The sequence below is a fragment of the Panthera uncia genome (assembly GCF_023721935.1).
Source record: "Panthera uncia isolate 11264 chromosome D3 unlocalized genomic scaffold, Puncia_PCG_1.0 HiC_scaffold_8, whole genome shotgun sequence".
Lineage (NCBI taxonomy): Eukaryota > Metazoa > Chordata > Mammalia > Carnivora > Felidae > Panthera > Panthera uncia.
In genome coordinates, this window is record NW_026057586.1 from 83,365,626 (window position 1) to 83,379,633 (window position 14,008).

Below are 14,008 nucleotides of genomic sequence, written 5' to 3' on the forward strand. Positions count from 1 at the left end.
AGAGTGGATGAAGGTCTATCATTCTTCCTTCATACTATAAGTATCCTACTTATGGATCTTTCTCTCCCATTAATATGAGTTCATCTTTCATTTCGAATATACTCAGCAAGCTCTCACTGAGAAACTACCATGTACGGGGCACTGTGATAGACACTGGGGTAGAGTGGTGAACAAGAAATACAGACATGGTCTTTGCCCTCATAGGGCATAAAAATAGCGGGGAAGACAGACATTCAAGTAATCCTAAGTCTGGTAAGTGTGATAAACAAAAAGAATTGGGGGAACTAATTCACGTAGGAGATCAGGGAAAGCCTCCCTGAGGAAGCAACTTCTATTGTTTCCACGCCTGGTTGAGAATGTTAAAAATTTTTTTGGAGAATGTTAAGTAACATGTACCAAAAGTCCTAAGGGGCACCTAGGTGGCTCATTTGGTTAAGCGTCCGATGTCGGCTCAGGTCATGATCTCACAGTTCATGAGTTTGAGCCCCGCATCGGGCTCTGTGGTGACAGCTCAGAGGCTGGAGCTCGCTTCGGATTCTGTGTCTCCTTCTCTCTCTGTCCCTCCCCTGCTCATGCTCTGTCTCTGTCTCAAAAATAAATAAACATTAAAAAAATTTTTTAAAAATATTACTGTATTTTCTTTTCTTTACCCTTCTTATTTCTGCTGTAGAAAATCCAGATGTCTTGAGTTGCTCACATTCTTTATGCAAAGTTTTAAAGGCTTCCATCAGCTCTTCATACTAAAAGATAAGTTAAAAAATTATAAATTAATGACTAGATCCAATAGGCTTTTCTTAATCAGGTTATTCATTAACTTATAGTGATTACTTAAACCATTATAGAATGGCATTAAAAATACTTTCATATAAGATATAAAAAAAGTAGGTATATAAGATCTGGTCACTAAGTACTTCTCCAGCTTCCTCTCTGGTTACTTCCCTAACTCACATCATCCAACTATGGTGATCTTTAAATCTTTGGAATATTCTTGGCTCTCATCTCCAGTCTGCACACCCTATTTCCTCTGAGAACACTCTATGACTTCCTTACTTGGATAATTTCAGCTCATCATCTGTCAGGTCTCAGCATAGATAACACCATCTTCAGAGAAGACTTCTCTAGCCCTATACCTATCTAGATCAGAGTGTCATGATTCCAGAGTAAATAGCATGTAAAATTATAATTGTCTAGTTACTTACCTCTCTCCCACCATTAGACAAGGAGAGTTAGGAGGACAAGAATCCTACTGATCCTGTACGATTATGTATCCCTGGGACCTAGCGTGGTGCATAACTGATATAGATATTCAATAAAAAGTGGTGGAATGAATGAAAAAAATCACAACTCTTATCCAAAATTCTTTAAAAATAGTATTTTTTGTGAGCAATGACAGAAAATTAATAATATTTTTCCTGACTGATAATATCCTACAAATATGTAAATCATTTATTCTAAAACTCTTCATTCAGGAAGACAATGTGCATTTTTTATTAGGGTCTGTGCTAAATGACAGGCTAAGTATATAAGCCATTTTATATATATATCTCAGATATGCTTCAAGAACAAACATGTCTTTATTATCACTAATTCTTACATGAATTATATGGACAGATTTAGTAAAAACTATTAATAAACTTCCTCCAGAGGAATTAGTTTTAATCAAGTTTATTGATGGGGGTGGGTAGGGAGGAGAAAATATTTCACATTTATGCTTCTCCATTTCCTACATTATGTAAAGCCTTCAAATGTAGGGGTTGGGGTGGTCTCATTCTGCTGTATTTCTCCCAAGGTATCTACTATAACATTTGACATGATTATTTACATAAACTTTTCAATCCCCAAAATGTCTTAAGAGATCAATATTGACTCTATTTTGAATGACTGCCATGACAATCCAAAATAATAAAACATGGATGAAGAAACATTTAGTTTTTATTGCTTTGATTCAATCCCAATTTTGAGTACATGCTGTATAGAAGCAACTCTACAAAACCCTGGAGGAAAACAAAGATGGATAAGACAGGATATCTGTCTTCACAGACCTCATAATCTGTTGGGAGAGAAAGACTGACAAACTATTCACAACAAACTGGCACAAATCAGTCTATGTACATAGCATAGAATAAAAGCACAAAGTGCTAAACTGAGACACCTTTTAGAAATCAAAGTCCTTTGAAATCTTAAGCTTGAATCCTCTCTTTCCATGGTCTTTGATCAGCGATGTGCTTTGAAATCCCAGGACCAAGAGCCAGATCAGCCAGAATCCTCAGTAGTCAAGAGCTTTAAGACTGTAAGGCCAGAACCCAATATCCTAAAACTCTAGAAGGAAAGTACACTGAAATTTCAAACTCCTAGCCCTTTCTCTACCTTCTGCCTGACTGGGAAGTCCTTTGAGATCTCAAACCTAGCTTCTTTGCCTATACACAATCCTCTCAGGGGCTCGCATATCCTGATTTGTCTGGGATAGTGTCAATTTATACTTTTGCCCAATTATTATGATAGTTCCTTTCTCGCTGACTTGGATGACAAATTGTAATAGTCACCTAATTGATCAGGAAAGTACTCTACAATCCCAAACCTAAAACCCTATTGACCCACAATTCTTAATAAATTACTTTAAAATCCCAATTTCAGGATTTTTTTCTATCTACATACCCCTATCACTGAAATGGTATTTGTGTGAAAAAGTCAATATTTTCATACATGATTGCAGCTGAACATTACTAATAACTATTTTACCTTTTGGTGCCACCTGGAAATACAGAGAAGCAAGTAAGCTAGAGAGAGATTAACAAGTATTTAAACATGTGCACATTGACATCCATTACAGATAGTTTAAAAGCGCCATTTGTGTATTGTATACCTGTTTATTGGTATCAGCCACTGTTTCGTCCTGAAGAAACTCACTTGGTACCTCAAGTTTTATTAAAAAACGAGCTAAATAGGCTCTTTTCTTCAGTTCATTAGTCCTCTGAAGAAGCCAGTGGAGCACTGGGTAAATTACAGGTTTACTTCCAATCACCAGACCCTGACGAAAGGTACTCCTACAAAAAGAAAATATCAACAATAAACATAAAATTAGACCTTTAGTATATCATTGGACTACATGGGGAGGTTGTATTGGAGCCATAAATTGGTATAGTCAGCCTTAATGCTTTATTGACTGTGCAGGTTTAAATTATTGTTTCTACCTAAAAGGGCAGATAAAGGATAAATGATAAAATGGAATAGATTTGCCTGACTTGTTTGATTAGGGGGGAAATGACCCACTTAAGACTCTCCATGACAAAATAATATTAAAAGTTCAAGATTATTTTGATATTCAGTGATATTCTGAAGTCATTGACTAAAGGAGACCGGGTATAACTTAGAAATTCTGACTGTAGACTATGAAGGTTTGGATATTAAAGCATAGCTTTAAGAAAGCAACATGTGATCAGATTCTTACATGTCTGTAGCATTTCCTGGAGGTTTGTATTTAAGGATACCAAGAAGGCTCAACATCCTTTTGGCTGTATGCTCTGGCATCTCCTCTCTGATATCAACAACTTGCTAACAAATAAAGAAATTGAAAAAACATGTTATTGTTGTATATCTAACAAAGAACAATATTTAAACTCATTGACAAAATTGTTCTGCTAGAGCATAACAGGTACAATGGACTCTTCATAAAACAGATGAAGTATGGAGGCCCCCAGATTCCAAGTGAGGGTACATACAAGTCAGATCAGGATTCGTATTAAGAATGTCAAGCTCAAAAAGTATCCAGTGGAAAGACCAGTGTATAAGAAACATGAACTAACTTGCAATACAATAAAACCTTTTGTAAAAGCATTTTCATTCCAAGACCAAATCTATTTATGTTTGAAGTAGAGAAATCATTTCTAAATAAGGTACAAGTAGGTAATTTAATTATTAAGTTAGTAGAGAAACCTTAAAGATCATTTATTTTTACTTTACAGGCATGGAAAATAAGGCCCAGAGGTTAAATAAATTGCCCAAGACTCACAGATACTTACAGGCAGAAACTGGCTTTCCTGCTACCCTTTTCATCACAAGAAAAACTCTTACCTTTGGGTCAATCTCAGCCAGAACATCATTGAGAATTTGCAATAGTTGCATTGGCTCCAGGGAATCAAATGTTATTAAATTATAGTTCTTCCTAAAAGGCTCCTTATTGAGATTGTCCACAATGAATTTGATTTGATCGCTCATAATTAGGTCTTATAACTAAAAATAGAGATAAAATTCCTTAATACTTGTTATAAACATTCTGGAAAAAAATCAGTATTAAGTTTATAGGAGGTAGGCATGAAAAGTATAATTCTACATAGTACACAAAATGCTAAGAAAAGGGTTGTTTTGCTGAAAGAATTCAGAATATGAAGACTTTATTATAAATGTTACAGTACATACTGTTAATATTTAATACCAAATGTTTTTATATATGCATCTGGTATGATAGCAATCATCTGAGTTAACATTGAATTAATATGGACAAATGAGTAATAAATTCCACCTATATTAACATCTCTTCCATTCAGCTCCACAACTACCCAGGGGTAAAGATTTGTTAAGCTACAGACATGCTTCTAATTTTGTTTTAATTAGCAGCCCATGCTTAAAAACTGGGCGATTTTTTTACATTAAAATCCAGACACCTAATTTCTGGTCAAAATAAGATCTGGCAACCCTGGGCACCCATTTGTGCACAGCCACACCCAACTGAAGCTGAACGGATGGCGCAAGCTTTAGCCTAGGTACACTCTCTTTGGTTTTGTTCTGGTTTCCTCCACCAAGCACTCTTCACCATCATCGACTCTGCCACCCTTGAGTAATTCAGGCCTATGTTTCCTTGTGCCTTCAATAAGGTAACAGCCTCAAGTTTTCTGGCCCCCGCTTCTATTCCAAATCATTTGTATGATTTTCATTGCTCACAAAGTCCAAATGTCTTGGATTTCGAGACTCTTTAAGATCTAGGTCAATTTAGCTTTCCCAACTTCATTTCCAAATTGTTACCTTTCACTCTTTTAAACTTCACCGGACTGAAATAGTCACTGCTCCCTAGTTTTTCCACATCTGCCTTCAGCTGATGCTGTTTTCTTGCCCAGAAAGCCTGTTCCTTGCCTGATCTCCACAGGTGCAAATCCTAAGTCTTTCAAGCCCTGCCCTCCAAATGCACGTTCCTCCAGGAAGTCATTCTCTATCTCCCATGTTCTGTGTCAGAATAACAGCAGTCCCTGACCTCCAAGTTAATCACACTTTATCTGCACCGTTTTCTTACAGTTACTTTTCTGTTTTGTACTAATTATTTATGTACATTTTCTCTTCTTTACTAAACTATAAATTCCATAAGGACATATCTGTGCCTAATTCCATCTGTGAATACCCACTGCATCAAAACAGTGACTTCTTTCCATAGACTGAATAAATGTATTCACAGGCCCAAGGCCAGGAAAACACACACACACACACACACAAACATACTCATGAGTAGGTTGGTGGTGATTATAACTTTTAAAAGGTTAAATATTTGATTATTTAACAGCTGAAATGGCTTTACCAAGGTTCCTAGTGTTTCCTGCATCAAGATATCACTTGTTTAGTAGGGGCAGGAGTGGTAGAAATTTTGCAGGCAGGCAATTTTTTAAACTAGCAATTTTAAAAATGAATTAAAAAATGAACTGCTAAAAAAAGAAATACAGAAAGAACTACTTCAGTGTTCCTTAACAGTTTTTAACTATGAAATGAATAGATGCTATTTTATCAAAGTTGGGGCTGCCTGCATTTTGCTCTAAAATAGATTCTTTTTAATTGGTGGAGCTGGATATTTGGAAAACATCAAATGTAAAGATATTATGATTTCTCCATAATTATAATAAAATTATGAGTAAAGGATTATTATTGTTTAAAAGTAAGTCAAAAGACAGAAAAGATAATGCTGTTTAAAATTTTGAGGTGCCCTTCAATCCATAAAAGGAAAACTTTTACATAAATCAAGTAAGAATCCACACTGGAGATGCAAATTTTTCATTGTTAAAAGTATTTTAAGTAAAAGTCCATGTCCTAATCTTCACACACATATTTACTTAATTTTAATGATTTAGAAATTATGTATATATAGTATATAACATATATACACACATATATACTTCTCTTCCCTTTCAGAAACACAAATCACTTGGATAAACGAGTACAATGTTACCACGAGAGGAAAAAAAGGTAGTTGGGTTCCCCCCTGGTTGCCCACCAGCTTTCAGGTGGTCACCCGCTGAGGACAAAGATGTACTGAACAGGTAGGTTGTCTATGCCCAGTGGGCTCTGAGCTCTAAAATTAGCAAAAGCAATTACTCTCCCTCTGCCAGCGGAAAGTCGCCACACTAATTCACAAGCACTTACCCACATAAGAGCCCAAGGGGGTGGGGGTGGAATTAAAACCAGGACGTGCGTTTATCTGGCACAACTCGGGACAGAAACGACACTGCCCTGGTCCCAGGCTGGCACGAGCGCTGGACCAGCAGCCTCTTAGGATTCCCCAAAATAGTGTTCCCCCTCCCCCGCCCCCGGGGCTTGGGAAACAGGACAGGGGACCCCACATCTGACCCAGGCACCTCGCTGCGGGTAATCTGGGCTCCCCGACTGCTCAGCCCACTGGGAGCGGCCTGGACCCCCGCGAGGCTCGGCAGGCACAGACCCCGGCGTTGGGGGCTTAACCGCTGCGACCCTCCATTGGCGAGGTGCTGCACTGGGAAGGGGGAGGAGGAGGAGGAGGGAGTTCTTTTCTTTTGGGGGGCTTAGGGGAGTTTCCGAGCGCGGGTTGGCGAGGTTACCTCAAATTCTTGTCAAGAAACCACTTTTTTCCCCCCCGCAGGAGGCATCCAGGCTCTAGTGGGTTCCTAGAGACGAGCTCCTTGGCAACGGTTGCTAGGACGTGGCGTTACGTCACTTCCGGCGGGTGGGCCAGGGCATTTCCGCGGGGCCCTCGGGGGCGCGCGCTGGGGCCCAGGTCCCTGACTGGGAAAAGTGGCGTGCCCGGCCCACGTGCAAAGTGGGTTCACGGGTCCTGAGCCAGGGCGAGGACTGGAGAGCACTGTACTTCGTGATGTCAGCTGGCAAGGAAAATATGAGAGGAAGAAAAAAAAAATTGAATTCCTCATGCCCTGAAAATGTAGCTGCCTGTTCAAACGTCTTGGAAAAAACCAACTACAGATTTAGCATCAGTCTTAGAGAAAAATAAAACAAACAAACAAAAGGAACAAATTCCATATTAGGCATCTCCTATATGCCTGGCCCTGGGCTGGCTGCTGGGGATGCAAAGGAAGCCAGGACTATGAGGGTCCTGTCTTCAAGGGCAGATAGAAACAATTTAAAGGCAACTCTGATACTACTCTGATAAATGCTATCACAAAAGGACCCAAAGATGGGGGGACCCAGATGAAGTATCCCAAGCTTATTTGGGGCTGAACGGACGATACTCTTAGGAAAGTTTCCATCGGTAAAAATGATGTTTAAGGACCTGTGAAAATTAGCCAATTGGGAAAGGGGATATTTTTTCCGGCAGAGGGAACAGAATATTGCAAGACGAATCCATTGCTGGCTGCCTTCTGACTATTGAACTATCAAGCAGAGGCATCCTGTGGGGCGGTTGGAAGAAAACAAAGACCCATCCTGGCTCACAGGTGCTCATGAGGAGTTGGAGGAGGTAACACTTCAAACCTTGAAAAATTAAATAATTTAAATAACTTTGGTAAAACAAAAGATTCTGCATAGGGATTGCATAATTAATTGATCCTGGTCGGCGTATTGGTGATTCTCTGGGCGAGCTGGATTTGAAACCTGGGTCTGCCATTTTGTGGCTTCACCTTTCAGAACTTTCCTCATCTGTCTATAAAATGTGGCTCTAAGAACACCTTCCTCAAAAGGCTGATGTGAGGATTGAGTTAATAAAAGGAAAGTGATTAGAACAGTGCCTGGCATTGGAAGAGCTAAGGACATTTTACCTTTTTTCCCCTACGTAAAAAAAAAAAAAAAAAATGAGATGGTTAGATTTATTCCTTCTGTAGAGTCTACAGATGTAGGCTATAGAAAGAGAAGAGTGGTTTATCAAGTAGTTTTTAGTTCCTCCTCTGCCTGTTGCAGCTATTATAGAAACACTATACTTTTCAGTTATGAGAATGCAATCCTGGGTAAATTCAAGTAAGTAATGCAATCCACTCTGCACTCAAACTTGAATGGATTCTATACTTAATGTAGTTGCTCTGGAACACAAGAAAGAATTTGATGCCAGTCAGCCTACTTCCCGGATCCATATACTGAGAAGCTTATATTCCAACTTGAAGCAAGAAAAGAGAGAACATAGAGGAGCCAGCTCATATTAGGTGTCTGCCTATCTATAGGGCCTAGATACAGGCCAAAGGAAGGCTTGCTACCACCCTCTGATTCATTTAAGATAAAACCTTGAATGGATTCATTGAAGAGCCCAAGAGGAACTTCTCAGCAATAATTCCACACCACTGAAGGCTGATAACATACCAAGTCAAGCCACCCACATGAAGACTTTTTTTTCCTCTTAGATGCTATATTGAGTCTTCCTTGTAAACCTCCAAAGATGCCTCTTGGCTGAACTATATTTGGCATTTTTAAAGCATTTTAATAATTTTTTAATGTTTATTTTTGAGAGAAAGATAGAATGAAAGTGCACCTGCATGTGAGTGGGGGAGGGGCAAAGAGAGAGGGAGACAGAGGATCTGAAGTGGGCTCCACGCTGACAGCAGACAGCCTGATATGGGGCTCAAACTCATGAACCACGAGACCACGACCTGAGCCAAAGTAGGATGATTAACTGACCGAGCCACCCAGGCACCCCTGTATCAAACATTTTTAATAGCTGTAGGGATGCCCAGTTATATGAGACAGTATTTCTGAAAGGTTTCCACCCCTACCCTGACTCTATATTTAAAAAAAAAAAATTCATTAAGGTATAATTCACATACATACAATTCACCCATTTAATTAATTAACTAATTTAAAATTTTTAAAGTTTATTTATTTATTTTGAGAGAGACAGAGACAGTGTGAGCTGGGGAAGGACAGAGAGAGAAGGAGACAGAGAATCCCAGGAGACTGCCAGTGCACAGCCTGACACAGGGCTCAAACCCACGAACCGTGAGATCATGATCTGAGCTAAAACCAAGAGTCAGATGCTTAACTGACTAGGCCAGCCAGGCACCCCTATTTTATTTATTTATTTTTTAAAGTTTATTTGAGAGAGAGAGAGAGCAGAGGAGGGGCAGAGAGAGAGGGGACAGAGGATCTGAAGTGGGCTCTGCACTGACAGCAGAGCCCGATGCAGGGCTTGAAATTGCAAACATAAGATCATGACCTGAGCTGAAATTGGATGCTTAACCAACTAAGCCACACAAGCACCCCCAATTCACCCATTTAAATTTTTTTTTCAACGTTTTTTATTTATTTTTGGGACAGAGAGAGACAGAGCATGAACGGGGGAGGGGCAGAGAGAGAGGGAGACACAGAATCGGAAACAGGCTCCAGGCTCCGAGCCATCAGCCCAGAGCCTGACGCGGGGCTCGAACTCACGGACCGCGAGATCGTGACCTGGCTGAAGTCGGACGCTCAACCGACTGCGCCACCCAGGCGCCCCCCCAATTCACCCATTTAAAGTGTATAATTCAACTAATCCCAAAGATATATGCATCCCTATGTTTATTGCAGCATTATTTACAATAGCCAAGAAATGGAAGCAACCCAAGTGTTCATTGATAAACAAATGGATAAAGAAAATACACACACACACACACACACACACGATATCACACAGCCATAAAAAAGGATGAGATCTTGCCACTTGCAACAAGGATGGACTTAGAGGGTATAGTGCTACGTGAAATAACTCAGAAAGACAGATACCATATGATTTCACTCATATGTGGAATCTAAAAAACAAAACAAATGAATAAACAAACAAAAAGTCAAGTCATACTATAAATACAGAGAACAAACTGGTGGTTGCCAGAGGGAAGGGGGGGATGGGCAAAATAGTTGAAAGGGAGTGCAAGAAACAGCCTTCCAGTTAAGGAATGGCTAAGTCATGGGAATAAAAGGCACAGTGTAGAGAGTATAGTCAATGATATTGTGACAGTGACGTATGTTGACAGACGGTAACTACACTTGTGCTAAGCATAACATAACATACAGCGAATCACTATGTTGGATACCTGAAAACAATGTTAACAATGTGTGTCAAGTACACTCAAATTTTTAAAAATTATTGTAAAAAATAAAGTGTACAATTCAATGGCTTTTAGCATACTTACAAAGTTGTGCAACCATCACCACTATCTAATCACTGAACATTTTCATCACCCAAAAAGAAACCCTGGACCCTTTAGCCATCAACTCCTAGTTCACAATTTCCCAAACCCCTATCACCTCTCAGCCCCTGACAACCACTAATCTGCTTTCCTTCTCTATGAAAATACCTTTCTGGACATTTCATATTAAAGGAATCATAAAGTATGTGACTCTTTGTGTCTGGCTTCTTTCAGTTAGTATTGTGTTTTTAAGGTTCATCCACGTTGTAGCATGTATCAGTACCTCATTCCATTTTTGTGGCCAGGATAATATTCCATTGTTCATCTATTCCTCAGTTGGTGCACATTTGGATTGTTTCCACTTTTTGGCTATAATGAACAATGGTGCTGTGAACATCCATGTACATACCTCCACCGTCTCATGGCTAAAGCACTTCCATTGGCCAAGTCAGATGAACAGGGTATATACGTCAAGGGCATGGGTGAGTGGGAGGTGAGTGGCCATTCACTCTTGGGTTTGTCTTTTCAATTCTTGTTAATCTTAGCCTCTTGGGTGCTCATGGTTGTAGACTACAGAACCCAAAATGTGGATTCTTTAGCAGTTTTTGGTTTTTAACAACAAACTGTTGTTGAAACCTACTTGTCCCTTGCTACCAAAGCACTAAAATTCCCAATATGCTTCCCACCTGAAGCCCTCTGATAAAGACGCTGTTACCAGGAAGCGTGCTTTAAAAGTTCACCAGCCTCTAGTGGAGAAGAGGGTGGGGACAGGTGTGGAGTTGGTGAGAGAATCTAGAAGCTGCCCCTTATGACTCTCTTATTTAACCTTGTAGATACTGCAAGGCCATCCACGGTTGTGAATCCCTGCTCTGGTTATTCAGAGGGGGGAAAAAATCACTCCTGGTCAAGTGTATTTTTTAAGAGCCCGTTTAGTACAAAATTAAAACAAGGAGGGGCTCATCATTTCATGCAATTGTGAAGTCCAAGGATATTCTACCTTCAGGTATGGCTTGATTTGGTCAGTGATGTCATCTTGACATTCTTTCTCCCTCCATTTCTCTGTCTCTTGTCTCTACTTCCCTCTGAATGGGCCGCTTGTAGCAAGAGGTTTACATTCTTCCAGCCTAGCAACCTCACTAAAAGTAAAATCTTTTCTCCAATAGTTGCAGCAAATTCCCAGAGCCGACTCTTCACTGGTCTCAAGTGTGTCAGACCATTCTTGATTCAATGGCTATGACTCTGATAGATGAGTCACGTGAGGGCAACTCCCAAAAAAAGGAAGAGCCGGGTTCTGTTACCAGAGATAGAGATTCAATGCAAACAAGAACAGCAGATGTCTCCTACGGTGAAGGTGGTTAATTTTTTTTTTTAAGATTATTTATTTGAGAGAGAGTGTGTACGTGCATGCACACACCAGTTGGGGAGGAGCAGAGAGAGAGAGGAGAGAGAGAAACCTACGCAGGCCCCACGCTGTCAGTACAAAGCCTGATATGGGGCCCGATCTCATGAACCGTGAGGCCATCATGACCTGAGCTGAAATCAGGAGTCAGCATTTTAATCGACTAGGCCACCCAGGCGCCCCAAGGGAAGGTGGTTAAATCTTAAAAGCTGGGTAAGCAAAACCAGAAGAGGAAAAAATAAGCCTGTACTTATTGTGTGGAGTATCTGTATCAGTGCAAACCTTCTCCCTGATTTCCTCCCAACAAATCATCTTTCATCAATCCAAGCTTCCATCATGGGCCAACTGAGGTCTTGAGGTATCAGCAGACTCCCCAGGTCTCCATGAAAATCTGAGGATGCTGTGAACATAATGCCTCCAGCCCCTTCTCATTTCAGAACTTCCAAACAAGAACTTTCCTGTGCAGAGTACAGGGAAGCTAAGCCAATTTTCTGTTTTTGGTATTAAATTTAGACCTTTCATCCTGACCATGAGATATTTCTGGATTCTGCATGAGTATTCAGAGAATGCCAGTTTTCAAGATGCTATCCCATCTGGGGCTCCTCTGCACACTGCCCGCTTTAGCTCATTCTTTCAAAACTGGGAAAAATGACCCAGACACAGGAACAAATTTGGAAGTGGGTTATTCTGCTATCCATTAATTGTCATTTAATGCCGTTGCCATCTAGGTTACTTGGAGAGGAAAGAAATTGAATTTAAACAGAAACCTGAATTGAGTTTTGCATATATCCTAAATTGTCTCAGCTCTGGCAATTTAATCTTGTGGGTATGTTTAGTAGCACAATGTGCTTTTCTAAAAGGTAAAAAGATAAATAATACGTGAAACATTCAACTGGATGGATGAGATTCCAGAGGTCTTGTTAAATGTGTGTCTGGTACTACATTTTTGTAAAATAGCTTTTTAATGGGTTTGGGGAGATTAATGGGCGATGTAGTGTAGAAGAGTCAAAATAATATGTAATTCCTATTAAGTCCTTGGGTACAAGTATGGATTGAAAAAATAGGATGCGTTTTTATCGGGCTCAAATAATAATCATGTCATCACTTACTAAGTGCTTACTGTATGTCAGGAACTCTGTTAAGTGCTTCCCATATGTGTTGGAATTTATTGAAATATTAATTTCTGTGTGCACTCCTTCTGTTTCCCCTCCTCTGGAAACAATGTGCATTGCCTTGAGATTTGCAGGCTGAAATCAGAAGCTGTACTTCCTGCCTTTTGTAAAGGTCTTCAGTCTTTGGGAGAGATTATACTGGCCGTCCTCAAGAGGAAGTAGAGAGAGGAGTTCCTTCCAAAGTAAGGCAAGAGAAGAGAGATGCTAAGGAGAATGAGAAAGGATCACAAGTCGATCGTTCTGGGGCAGCTCCTAAGAAGGGAGAAATACCCTGTGGAAGCCACATCGTGAATCCAGTAGCTTCTGGTGTGGCCCAAACTCCTTGTCCCAGGCCTGACGTGGAAGCATCGAATGATGCTATTCAACCTGAAAGGACCAGGCAGTCAGGGATGATGGGTGGGTGATCAAGTAGTCACTGGGATGGGCCAGCGACAGAAGACTGCAAGTGACTCTCTGAAGCTTTGCCCCCACAGAAGAGCCCAAGGACTTGGCAACACCCAGGATGTGTGTGAGAAGGAGATGCCCAATAATGACAGGATAGGATCTCATATTTGGATTTCAGGTGATTATAAAATAATGTCCTTTTTGCAAATCTGAGCTGTGGAGTAAAATGGCTAATCTCTGTAACTGTCAGCTTCCTAGCAGAATAAAGAGGGCACAGTCTGGGCAATTGGGAGAGCTTGATAAAGGACCATTTACAAAGGTGTGGGCAGGGTTTAGGGAAACTAACAAAATACCAACAACAAAGGCAGCCGTTGCTGCCTTAAGTCTGACTCAGCAAGAGAAGGGAACAGGCACCAAAAGCCCAACAGAGTAAGTAGCTCTATGGAGAAGGTTGCCTAACAGAACCCATTAGATGCAGCCATTCTTGACCTCACTCTCCTTCCACCCTCTGATCTTCCATCTGGTCTCTCATTGACTAAACCCAAAAGAGTGCCAAAAGGGCAGGCAGCCCTGCTGAGGTCATCAGGTGCAGACTGGGCTCCCAGGACAAAGAGCCAGGAAGAAAATGGTAGTATGGGGATCTGGAGGGGCAGACTGAGCAAATTATAAATTGAATTCTATATTGAATTATACAATCCAAGTGATGGGCAGAAAGGCCTGGA

General features: G+C 40.5%; 1 protein-coding gene across 7 annotated transcripts in view; it reads right to left on the reverse strand.

Annotated features, from left to right (window-relative positions):
• The window catches only part of IFT81 (intraflagellar transport 81), a 193,417-nt gene that overhangs the window by 79,967 nt on the left and 99,442 nt on the right, over positions 1-14,008 (reverse strand). For all 7 annotated transcript variants that reach the window (XM_049619366.1, XM_049619368.1, XM_049619365.1 and 4 more), the window contains 5 exons: positions 6,831-7,109; positions 4,072-4,230; positions 3,449-3,552; positions 2,864-3,044; positions 651-740 (listed from right to left, as the gene is read on the reverse strand). In XM_049619366.1, the coding sequence (XP_049475323.1) occupies positions 651-740; positions 2,864-3,044; positions 3,449-3,552; positions 4,072-4,215 (519 nt within the window). In that variant the 5' untranslated portion in view covers positions 4,216-4,230; positions 6,831-7,109. The remainder of the gene's footprint in view (positions 1-650; positions 741-2,863; positions 3,045-3,448; positions 3,553-4,071; positions 4,231-6,830; positions 7,110-14,008) is intronic.